Source organism: Ctenopharyngodon idella, chromosome 9 (genome assembly GCF_019924925.1).
Source record: "Ctenopharyngodon idella isolate HZGC_01 chromosome 9, HZGC01, whole genome shotgun sequence".
NCBI lineage: Eukaryota > Metazoa > Chordata > Actinopteri > Cypriniformes > Xenocyprididae > Ctenopharyngodon > Ctenopharyngodon idella.
Window position 1 is genome coordinate 37,983,221 of NC_067228.1, and position 12,932 is coordinate 37,996,152.

General features: G+C 36.9%; 1 protein-coding gene across 5 annotated transcripts in view; it reads left to right on the top strand.

Moving 5' to 3' along the window:
• The window catches only part of LOC127518761 (macrophage mannose receptor 1-like), a 58,852-nt gene that overhangs the window by 16,604 nt on the left and 29,316 nt on the right, over positions 1-12,932 (top strand). The window contains exons 1-2 of one of the 5 annotated variants that reach the window (XM_051905873.1): positions 8,512-8,569; positions 8,729-8,767. The exons of 2 other annotated variants lie outside the window; for them this stretch is intronic. In XM_051905873.1, coding sequence (XP_051761833.1) covers positions 8,731-8,767 — 37 coding nt within the window. In that variant the 5' untranslated portion in view covers positions 8,512-8,569; positions 8,729-8,730. Of the gene's footprint in view, positions 1-8,511; positions 8,570-8,728; positions 8,768-12,932 lie in introns of those variants that run through there. 2 more of the 5 variants (XM_051905870.1, XM_051905868.1) reach the window with 2 other exon arrangements.

The window sequence follows — 12,932 nt, forward strand, 5'->3', positions numbered from 1 at the left end:
AGACAGAAAAAATGCATCCATCCATAAAAAAAAGTAATCCATATGGCTCCAGGGGGTTAATAAAGGCCCTTTGAAGTGAAGGGATGTGTTTTTGTAAGAAAAATATCCATATATAAAACTTTATAAATTCAAATAACGAGCTTCCGGCAGACGACTGTACGCATATTGCGCACGTCAATTTGGGCGGAAGAGCAACCTTTGACCCGAACGCAATGACGCAATGACGAACGTGGAGGCGAAGAGGAGAGAGCAAAACAAAACACTGATCACAAATTAGAAGTCTAAAATGAGAAATTTTAAAGAGAATTGTTGGAGGATTTCGATATAAGAAAAGAGGAGCTTGAGTTTGTTGCCCAGCCGTATTTGTTTGAACAGCGAGAGGCGTCTGAGCTTACGATACTCCTACATCCTGCGTCATACATCGCGTCACGGGTTACTTATGTGACGCAAGTCAACTTGTACATTCTGCGTGCGGTCGTCCACCGGAAGCTCGTTATTCGAATTTATAAAGTTTTATATATGGATATTTTTCTTACAAAAACACATCCCTTCACTTCAAAGGGCCTTTATTAACCCCCTGGAGCCGTATGGATTACTTTTTTTTATGGATGGATGCATTTTTTCTGTCTTCAGAATGTGTATTACCATTCACAACCATTATAAACCTTGGAGGACTAAGGATATTTTTAAATATATCTCGGATTGTGTTCATCTGAAAGAAGATTGTCATATACACCTAGGATGGCTTGAGGGTGAGTAAAGCTTGGGATAATTTTCATTTTTGGGTGAACTATCCCTTTAAATGGGGTTCCTGTCTCCGTGTCCTTACTGACACACCAAGGCAATAACCAAATCTACGTAAGAACCAGTCCACCTTCATCACAATGGAGAATAAATCATTGAGGTCAAGTTGAAAATAATGTCCCATCGTCTGCACTGAATGTCTTGTGGGCAGCTCAGCTGAGCTGAGTTCCTGTTCTGGCTCGTGGACCTTTTCCCGATCCCATCCACCCTCATCTCTTCCACTAAATTTCCTGTCTGCTCACTGTCCTATCACAATAAAAAGGCAAAAATGCCAAAAGTAAATCTTTAATAAAGAAAGAAAGAAAAGTCTGATTACCTGTGGCAGTTGTTTTCAAGAGCTCACACTACTGTAAAACAGTATAATAAGTGTATTTGGTGTGCTGTCTGAGGCGATCGAGCTTGGAATTTAGCCCAAACCCAGAGTACTTCCCCATATTCCCAGCCAGGAATAGGAACCATCCGAGAGTGAGTCGGGGTGATGGAATGAAGATACCTACATGTTTCCCTGAGGACAAATTAAGTACAATATACCTTGATCTTCAAATTCAAAAAGTTTTCATCCCCGACTCTTAATGCATCGTGTTTCCTTCTGGAGCATCAGTGAATGTTTGAACCTTTTTTATTAGTTGTGTTTGAGTCCCTCAGTTGTCCTCAGTGTGAAAAGATGGATCTCAAAATCATTCAGTCACTGCTGGAAAGGGTTCAAATATGCAAAAGATGCTGGAAATCTGAATAATCTGCAGGACCAGGAGGATTTTTCTGAAGAACAGAGCTCAGTTTAACTGTTCAGGACAAACAAGAGACTCACGAACAACATCACACAACAAACAAACAGTCGTTGATCATCCAGGTAACCACACACAGTGTTAAGAATCAATGGTTCACATACTTATGAATGGGGTTATTTTCATAAATTCAGCTATTTCTTTGTAAACATCTTTTATGTAAAATATCTTAATCAGGACAGTACTAAATAAAAAATAACATGCATTTTGTATGATCTCTCTTATTTTATTAAAATTTTTCACATTTTCACAGATTCTGCAAGGGGTTCACAAACTTTCAAGTGGCACTGTATATGAAGAGTTAAAAAAAAGTCCATCTGACATGTTTTCTTTTAAATGAGCTTTTTTTTTATCAGGCTCCTATATTTAGATTCAGTAATTTCACTTTAACGGCAATGAAAAGGTTGTTAGTCAGTTACTGAAAAGCCTTATTTTCAAACATGTCACTTTAGTACATGCTTCTCGCTAAATCCTGTCATTGTCACTGTAACGATGGACAAAACATGATGATAACTTGCAGCTTGGCAATTGAAAGCTGGATCATACACACGCCGTCATTCATCTTGAAATCATATGATTCAGTTTGTGTCTTTTGATTGGTTCTTCTGTGCTCTTAGAAGCTTTTGCTGACCAAGGCAAGTGGCTTTTAGCGGTTTCTGCCAACGAATCTGTATTTCTGAATGGGTTGACGCTGGGATTTAGGGGATTTAAAGCGAAAGTATTTGATGAACGTATACTATGTGCGGAGAGCATTCGCTCAATATCATTATCTCACTTCAGACGGAGGTGGCGTTTAGCTGCTTTTGCATCTCAACTCTTCATATATGCCTCTTCTCGAACTGATTAGATTTGAACGTGCTCCTCCTGCACTTTGTTTCTAAAACATAATTTGTCATGTGCAATGTGGAATGTATCAGTCAAAATAATTTTTACTTTATTTAGTTTTTCTCTTTCAGGATTGCTGCACATTTTTTTAAAGTCAAATTTAAGGCTGGGATCCAGACTGTCGTCACATGCTTGCAACAAAGTTTAATATAAATCCAAGACAGGCAAGCAACAGCAAACACACTTAATAGTCGATACCAGACAATGAACTGAACTCAGGCAGGAACTTAATTACACAAAGGTAAATGACGGACAGCTGTGAGGATCGTTAGTGTCCATGGTGACTGATGAGTGGCAGTAATGTGGAACAGGGAACATGAGACAGGAGTGACAAACTGAAACTGAAAGTCCATGAACAGAACATAATGGTGACAATTAGGACATCAATAATACAATTTCATGATAGTTTTTTTAAAACATGACTTTTATTTTTTATTGTAATGTTTGTATCTCCAGGATACGTTGCTCCTTTAGGGCTATAAATTCATTGAAATACGAATGCTTGTTTGGCAATGGAAATTGGCAAGCCAAATTTTTAAAACATTATAAATGATCAATATGACCAAAACTTTGCTGAAAAAAACTGTTGTACACAATCTACTCCATGCCTTCTGTCCTCTGATTGATAGTTCATACTATTTTTATCAAGTAAAGACTTTTTTGCTCATAATGTTATAATGATTTTTATAAAGTAAATGTAGGATAAACATTTACTGGACTGAAGAAAGCATTTTTTTTTACACAAAAAATGAAAACTTTTTTTCATGTTAATGTAAATGTCAAATATGACAGAACTGGCTTTTGGGGAACATTTATTTTTCCATTTGTCAATTATCATTGAAGTGCGTATATGAGCTTTAAAACCCAGATATATAAATATGATGCTCAACAAAAAACACATGCATATACTGTATATATACAAGTTTGCATGTATTTTTCATCACATTTCATATAAACAGTACACACACACACACACACACACAGCAGCAGCATCATATTTATACATCTGGGAATTATACATCTGAATATATACTCAGCCCGCTGCTTTTTACCCTGTTGACCCATGATTGTGTACCTAATCACGATACGACAGTAGTGGGCCTCATCACTAACAACAATGAATCCAACTACAGGACTGAAGTGAGCCGACTGGTCCGGTGGTGTAATGACAACAATCTCTTCCTCAATGTGGCAAAGACCAAAGAACTTATCATCAACTTCAGATGATTAAAGAAATTAAGCCGGCTTTACTGACAAAACAAAATAAACAATAAAATCAACCAAACAACCAACATACAATTGTCAAAAGAGAGTGTACCACTTCCTCTAAGATAAATGTCTGCTAAAGTTGGTTACATTCTCAAGTTTTCAGTCCTGTTGTGTGTGGAATGTCATTTAAATCGTCTTTCCCTCTTGTTGAGGAAATCAAGAGAGTTCAGTCCTTATTAAAACAAATCCAAGTCAACAGTAATCCTACACTCTGGTTGAGAACGTAAATGAATCTCTCTTCCTTCTTGTCTTTGTTCTTTCTTTAGGTTCTTTCATGTGTTTCACTCACCATCTCAATAACTGAAGAAATCCAGTGATGCATCAGTAAGGGAAGAAAAAAATACACATATACTATATACACACATTTTCATCATATATAATGTTGTATATTATTTAGATGTGCAGATCTGAATCTTGTTTACTGCAGTGCATGCCTCATTTAGAAGGTAAATGTCTCATCTTGAATAAAGACGAGAACATGCAGGAGAGTTCATGAAGATTCATTTAATTATAGGATGAACCGGGCAACACCTGACCCACAGAGCTGGTCGTACTTTATTCTCGTTTTGTGATGATTTTGTTGTCATCAGTGTAACAGGTATAGAAATTACACTGTTAAATATATGTTCTGTTGAGAAGAATTCACACAAAACTGTTCATTTATATGTCTTATGTGGTTATCTGATCAAAATGAGTGCTTCTCCTTTAAGTGTTGTGTGATCACAAGATGACTTCACTTCCTGTTCTGTCTCCTCCTCTTCCCTTTTATATTGTAACCTAATGGGAGAGGTAGGTTTCTTTTGATTTCCTGATAATCATTTAATTTAATATAATTAATTTTAAAACTGGGCGGAACCAATAGCGCTTAAATGCCCTGTTCCGGCCGGACTCCAATTTTCGTGACACCAGGATGCGGCCGCAGCAGACCATGTTGAAAGATCGCCACACGTCAACGGTAAACTTAAACTCAAAATATAGAAACAAATATAAATAACAGATACAATGCAACTAATTTGTGTGCACTCCAAATCAGCAACAATGTATATAAAAATATGTTATAAATGTAATTATATGCAAACCAAATAAAGAATGAATGAATATTGTTTGTTTTGTGTAGTTATTAAAAGCAGTTATACTGAAACCAAAATGAATGTGAATAACAAATAAGATAAACAAAAATTAACCTTAAATGTATAAACATGTCTTCCATGTAAACGTGTGTGCATGAATGCTTGCATGTGGATGTGTGTGTGCGTGTGTGCGACAATACATTCACATTACCGCTCTCGTGCGGCCACGCCTCGGGCCGTCACACAAATCAAAACAAATTTTCACTCCAACTTTGTGTATAATGTTATTTTACTTATCTGTGTGATTATTTTTGTCATTTTACACTTTTTGAGTTATATTTTTGTCTAATATGTGGAAGTGAGCACATGGTGATAAATGTACAACACATTTGTTTTATAGAGCACAATAAGGGCAATTTCATCTGTGTGGCTGCTTATTTGTTTTTTTCTATCAGATTAAAAGATCCAGTGAAACTGCTGCCTGCTGTCCCGTGTCTTTTTCCAACAACCACAACCACAAAGATTTTCATAACTGGTGTCACTGGCCGCTCATCACGCTGGGCATCACGTGCCACCAGTTACATCAACAAGGAGCTGATAACATCTGATGTCACTTTAGCTTTCTTTGCCACAACAAATGTGTTTTACAAACACACAGTTACAGTGGCCAAAGGAAAGTTAACACAAGAAGGACGAGGGCCAAGATCCCAACTAAACAAACACCGATCACCATAATGGTGAACATCAACATCTAAACCTCTGATAATTCTCAATAATAACTTGATTAGATGTCTGACAGAAATAAAGTCAATCTGGTTAGTAATAAGTGAATTTGGTAATGCTGTTTGTGGAGTTGTTTAATCCTCTGCTGAGATCTTCCGATATTAAATGTCTTTTACTTACAGTTGATTTTACCAAATGCTCAATCATCAGTTATTTGATCACCCTTATTATCTCATTAACTTCTTTTAACATTGTGGAGATTGGACTCATATAAACACTGAGCAGTGTTCACTGAGGATTTTGCTGTGTATGTTGTTCATTTCAGCATCTCTCCAAACAGAGTTTTGTACCTGTAAATGTTTTTATTTTATTTTTACTTACAAACATGAAAAAAGGTCTGCAATAGTTTTTTTATTAATAATTATTCTACAAGTATGAGTATTTTATATCTGTATCTAAGGGCAGCACAAGTGGCTCAGTGGGAAACACTGTCTCCTCACAACAAGAAGGCCCCTGGTGAGTCCCAGCTGAGCCAGAAAGTCTTTCCTTCAGATCTGGTTTCCGTCACAATCCAAAGATGTGTGAATTACAGATGCTAAGCTGTCTAAATGTGTGTATTACTGCCTATGGATGGATCCATGGCTGAGGTGTTTTTTTTTTTTTAACCTTGTACAGAGGCTCCATGAACATCTATATCAGACGTGCAGAAGATGTCCAAAAAAAAAAAAAAAAATCATAACTTTTATTCTGGCTCTTCAGTGGAGCTTCTGGACATAATGTTGCTTAGTGTGATTACTCCCAGCATGCACTGCGGCATGAATAAATTATAAGCTTAATTGTCTAAGTAATTAGTGGTGCTGAAAGTGGTGCTTGCGTGGTCCAGAGCTCCAACTCACTAACTCTTGTCATCTTATGGAACAGAGCTCCCCCTTTTGCTGCCAAAACAGCCCTGACCCGTCGAGGCATGGACTCCACTAGACCCCTGAAGGTGTGCTGTGGTATCTGCACCAAGATGTTAGCAGCAGATCCTTTAAATCCTGTAAGTTGCGAGGTGGAGCCTCCATGGATCAGACTTGTTTGTTCAGCACATCCTACAGATGCTTGATTGGATTGAGATCTGGGGAATTTTGGGAACCTTCTTCCATTGCTCCGTCGTCCAGTTCTGATGCTCACGTGCCCACTGTTGGCTCTTTCGGCGGTGGACAGGGGTCAGCATGGGCACCCTGACTTGTCTGCGGCTATGCAGCCCCATACTCAACAAACTGCGATGCACTGTGTATTCTGACACCTTACTATCAGAACCAGCATTAACTTCTTGAGCAATTTGAGCTACAGTAGCTTGTCTGTTGGATTGAACCACACGGGCCAGCCTTCGCTCCCCATCAATGAGCCTTGGCCGCCCATGACCCTGTCACCGATTCACCACTGTTCCTTCCTTGGAGCACTTTTGATAGATACTGATGTAACCTGGGTGAAATTTTTCAGATAAATACGGTGTAATTTATGTATTTAATATGTATTAATGTGTGTTTAATGTTATTCAGAATTACCTATACATATCGATCTCTGTTCCTTTAAAAGTTTTTGTTGTCATTTGTTTGGTTGAAATGTACTTGCTGGAAAATGTTGTTTTTACAATCAAGTTTGATCATTTCTTTTGTTATTGGACGAGGAATCGTAAATCCCTCCTGCTAGAAAGGTATTCGTGTTGTGAGAAAGGAGGCGGAGAAATATGACAGACTGCGTCAGTAGGTGAAACAGAAATCCGGATTGACTTGATATCTTTTTTTTTTTTTTTACTAACTAACAGTTAGTACGTGATTTTTGCCTACTGTTTAGGAATTATGATGTGAAAGACAATTCTTTTGTTGAGCTTTGATGCAATGAGGCAGAATTCCGCTATTTTGCCGCGATGGTTGGAAGTGTGATTACGAGACGCACATCTCCGGGGAGTAGAGGCGTAAATCGTTCTAAAGGGATAGTCACAGAGTTTCAGACTTCTTACGATTAGAAAAATAACATTGAAATCGTGCTTAAAGATTTGGCTTATTATGAAATTGCAAAGGCTGCAATAATTTTTTTTAAGTGAGGCTTGTCAATGAAGTATGGCTCCAAAAGCTAATCCATCTGAAAGCACTGTGAGATTGAGTTGCTTATAATGTACATTTACAAAAGCAACATATTTTAATAGCATGTTTTTACTCCAAACTCACTTCATAACGACAGTTGAGTATCCTTCTGTGAGATGATGTGGCTTATAAGTCAGTCGTGTGTTTATTAATCATGTTTAATCAATCAAAGCGTTTCAATCTTTTGTTTTATCAACTACAGCGATAGTATGATGCCCATAGGGATTTCCTGGAATGACACGTGTTATGTACTTTGGCGGCAGGGCATATTTGGAGTTTCTGTGTGAGAGCGCCCTCTGGCTTTCAGATGGAGAAACATTTACTACTGATCACAGAGCCGTACAGCTCTGACAAGCTGTGCATGAAATAATCGCAGCCTTTGCCAAATTGGTTTAATTGCGATTAAGCTTGCAGCCCTAGTTGATATGTAGTCTTTTTTTTCTTTTCACATGTCAGTTGTTGGCCATTATATTTTCTTCATACAGCACTCATGACACTATGAAGAGATATTGTGTTAATGTAGACACAGAGTGCATCTTCAATATTGTGTTTTGTTGTGCAGAAACTTGCTATCAGTCACTGACAGTAACAAAGCTGAAGAGCATGGAAACAAATGACAAGTAAAAAAAAAAATGCAAATGCTGAGGTGGATTTTTTCTAGGAAGCCGCTATGGAAATACAATATACGTACAGACTCTCTAGCACATTCAAATTAACACACTTCCAAAGAATTACAGCAACTATCAACAAAAAACAGAGAAAAGATGTGGACATCTTCTTTTTTTTTTTTAAGAGTGAAATAAACAAATGATGTGATGTACTGAATGAGAGCAGATATAATCATCACTTTGTTTAAAGACGGACAGAAACATCAGACTCAGGACAGAAACACACGACCTCTAAAGTAAGAACAACTTCTTTCTTTAACCACAATTAGACTTTGAGATGTTAATATGGTCTTAATGATCGTGAATCGAGTTATGCTGCTAAATTAGTATATTTTTTCATACTTTTTGTTTAACTTTTATTACACCTACTCTCCATTCTCACATTTCTTCCTCAGAAATGGACCAAACTCTCTATTTCATTCTTCTTCTCATTGGTGAGTGTTTGTTGTTTTATTTATGGTTTATAGTTTCATCAGGTTTGACTCTGTTATGAAAAGCATTAAATCAAACCCTCTCTTTCACAGCTCTCTGCTCCGTATCTGAATGTGTTCAGCGTCAGTATCACTTTATAAACATGAGGAAGACCTGGACTGAAGCTCAGAGATACTGCAGAGAGAATTCTGCGATTCATCTAACAACAGTGAGTTCAGCTCCCTACAATGACAATAAACATGAATTTATAAAAAGATACACATATACTGTACAAAATTTTAATCCAGTACTAAATGTTGCATTTTTTAATCTGGTCATAAATATAGGGGAGGCTGTGGATGTGTGTCCACTTTCAGCTTCTGTACAGAAAATAAACCGATATTGAACACGTGTTGATCTTTTGTTGTTGATAACTGTGGGAATCTGCCATTAGAGAGCATAGAGAATTATTTTCCAGCAAACTTTATACTGTAAATTATAAATGTAAAAATATCAAACCATTGTTTTGACCAACATAAATTGTAATGAATTAATGAAATGCAAAGATAAAGACATACAGCAACTTGATATTTATGGACAAAATTCTTGTCCTGAGAATAAAAGAACAAAAATCTCAACACAAACCCGTAAGAACATCATTCTTAGATTAAGTTTGTGTGAACTCACATAGACACGTTGTCCATTACAATGTAAAAAACATTCAGACTAGAAACAAGACAAACAGGGACGTGCGGGGCAGGGGCTCAAGTGGAAAAAAGGGCACTTCTCATAATTATTTATTTAAAAAAAAAAAAAAGTTAAATATATACACACGCAACTCTGACTTCCTTACCAAATTTATTTTAATTCCCTCACACACAATTGTTTCATACTCCTCAGATTTCTACAAAATAATCAGTTCACACAGAGACCATAGTCTTCTTTGGTATTCACTAGATTTGTCACAAGAGCAGGCAACAGCACAGGACTCTATGCCACAATGTGCATGAGGTAGGGCGGTGTGTGTGCGGGAATGACTGGCGTGTCACGGAGGGAGGGCATCTGAACACGACCTGATAGTTTTTTTTCTTTTTTCAATAAATATATTTGTTTGACAGGGAAGCTGTGCGCATACAGGAATATATATTCATTAGTCCTTGGGGTCAATATGACCCCAATCGACTTTTCTTGAATAAATAAAAATGGTTCCCTTCATCTCAGTGGAATAAAATTTTGGGACTTTTCCTACTTTATCTCTCTGTACACACACAAAAAAACTGGGCTTGATTCGGTTATTCTAAAGGCATGTAAAAAAAAAATTTCAATATGACCCCAATTGAAAATGAATGGGAAATGCGAAAAAATACGATTTTTTTTTTTAATCTGTCAAATAAAATCAATAAATCTGGCATAAATCCAAAAAATTTCATACCACAACGAAGGCCTGGTTCTGGAGCACAAATGCAATGTGGAATGAACATGACCACTCACACACACACGTGTGTGCGCGTGCACAAACACACACAGGGGTGTGACTGCAATAGAGAGCATTTTTATAGAAATTGGCAAATAAAACAATAATTCATGCATAAATCAGAAAATTTTCACACATAAATGAAGGTCTGGGACTAGAGCACAAAATAAATGTGGAATGAACATGATCACTTACACACGCACACACACAAACACTCACACAAACACACAAATAGGTGTGACTGCAATATAGAGCATTTTTATAGAAATTGGCAAATAAAATCAATAATTCATACAAAAATCTAAATCTAAAATCAATTTTTTTACACCACAAATTATAGACTTTTACAAAAATACTGATTAAAATGTATTTTAAAATGTTTAAATATACAGGTGCTGGTCATATAATTAGAATATCATCAAAAAGTTTATTTATTTCACGAATTCCATTCAAAAAGTGAAACTTGTATATTATATTCATTCATTACACACAGACTGATATATTTCAAATGTTTATTTCTTTTAATTTTGATGATTATAACTGACAACTAAGGAAAATCCCAAATTCAGTATCTCAGAAAATTAGAATATTACTAATTATTAACTTAAGACCAATACAAAGAAAGGATTTTTAGAAATCTTGGCCAACTGAAAAGTATGAACATGAAAAGTATGAGCATGTACAGCACTCAATACTTAGTTGGGGCTCCTTTTGCCTGAATTACTGCAGCAATGCGGCGTGGCATGGAGTCGATCAGTCTGTGGCACTGCTCAGGTGTTAGAAGAGCCCAGGTTGCTCTGATAGTGGCCTTCAGCTCTTCTGCATTGTTGGGTCTGGCATATCGCATCTTCCTCCTGACAATACCAAATAGATTTTCTATGGGATTAAGGTCAGGTGAGTTTGCTGGCCAATTAAGAACAGGGATACCATGGTCCTTAAACCAGGTACTGGTAGCTTTGGCACTGTGTGCAGGTGCCAAGTCCTGTTGGAAAATGAAATCTGCATCTCCATAAAGTTGGTCAGCAGCAGGAAGCATGAAGTGCTCTAAAACTTCCTGGTATACGGCTGCGTTGACCTTGGACCTCAGAAAACACAGTGGACCAACACCAGCAGATGACATGGCACCCCAAACCATCACTGACTGTGGAAACTTTACACTGGACCTCAAGCAATGTGGATTATGTGCCTCTCTTCCTCCAGACTCTGGGACCCTGATTTCCAAAGGAAATGCAAAATTTACTTTCATCAGAGAACATAACTTTGGACCACTCAGCAGCAGTCCAGTCCTTTTTGTCTTTAGCCCAGGCGAGACGCTTCTGACGCTGTCTGTTGTTCAAGAGTGGCTTGACACAAGGAATGCGACAGCTGAAACCCATGTATTGCATATGTCTGTGCGTAGTGGTTCTTGAAGCACTGACTCCAGCTGCAGTCCACTCTTTGTGAATCTCCTCCACATTTTTGAATGGGTTTTGTTTCACAATCCTCTCCAGTGTGCGGTTATCCCTATTGCTTGTATACTTTTTTCTACCACATCTTTTCCTTCCCTTCGCCTCTCTATTAATGTGCTTGGACACAGAGCTCTGTGAATAACCAGCCTCTTTTGCAATGACCTTTTGTGTCTTGCCCTCCTTGTGCAAGGTGTCAATGGTCGTCTTTTGGACAACTGTCAAGTCAGCAGTCTTCCCCATGATTGTGTAGCCTACAGAACTAGACTGAGAGACCATTTAAAGGCCTTTGCAGGTGTTTTGAGTTAATTAGCTGATTAGAGTGTGGCACCAGGTGTCTTCAATATTGAACCTTTTCAAAATATTCTAATTTTCTGAGATACTGAATTTGGGATTTTCCTTAGTTGTCAGTTATAATCATCAAAATAAAGAAATAAACATTTGAAATGTATCAGTCTGTGTGTAATGAATGAATATAATATACAAGTTTCACTTTTTGAATGGAATTAGTGAAATAAATCAACTTTTTGATGATATTCTAATTATATGACCAGCACCTGTATATATTTACAAAATATTCATCAGAAAGGAGCAGTAAGCCACATCCAGAAAAATGAATGGATCTCTATGGGCCTCTGCTGGCCAGATATGGTAATTGCCATTGCCCTTCAAAAAATGCTTTTTCTTCTAACCAACAGATGGCAGAATTCAGCTTCTAACACCTAGATCAATATCCTGAAACAACTTATTTATTTTTACAACAATTTATTTTTTACCTTTATTAAAGTGTTTTTTTTTTTCATAAAAATGTAATTTTTTTATGCATGCTAAAGGGGTAGTTGGGTAATTGTGCAGTAAATGGGTAAAAAAGTACTTCAAATCTCCCAAAACACAGCATTAATGTATAGATGAGAAGCAAAGAAAAAAAATGATATATTATTTGTATTATTGAAAATTTATATATTTTTTTACAATAACGCTTTCAATTTTGGGGTCACACTGACCCCAAAGACAACAAGTGTAAACAGGAAATGAGTTCTACTTGAGGGATAAAAAAAAAAAAAAAAAAAGCACCCCAGAAACAAGGTCACTTTATCTCGAGGAGGAAAAAGGGCAGGTGCTCAAGCCCCCTTTTATGTCCTGAAGACAAACACTAACATTATCATTAATATTGCAACAATATTCAGTTGTATATATTATTAGTCTAAAATCCAACATTTTGAATGAATTTTTACTGACATATTTCTAAGAACTAGTTAATGAACATTT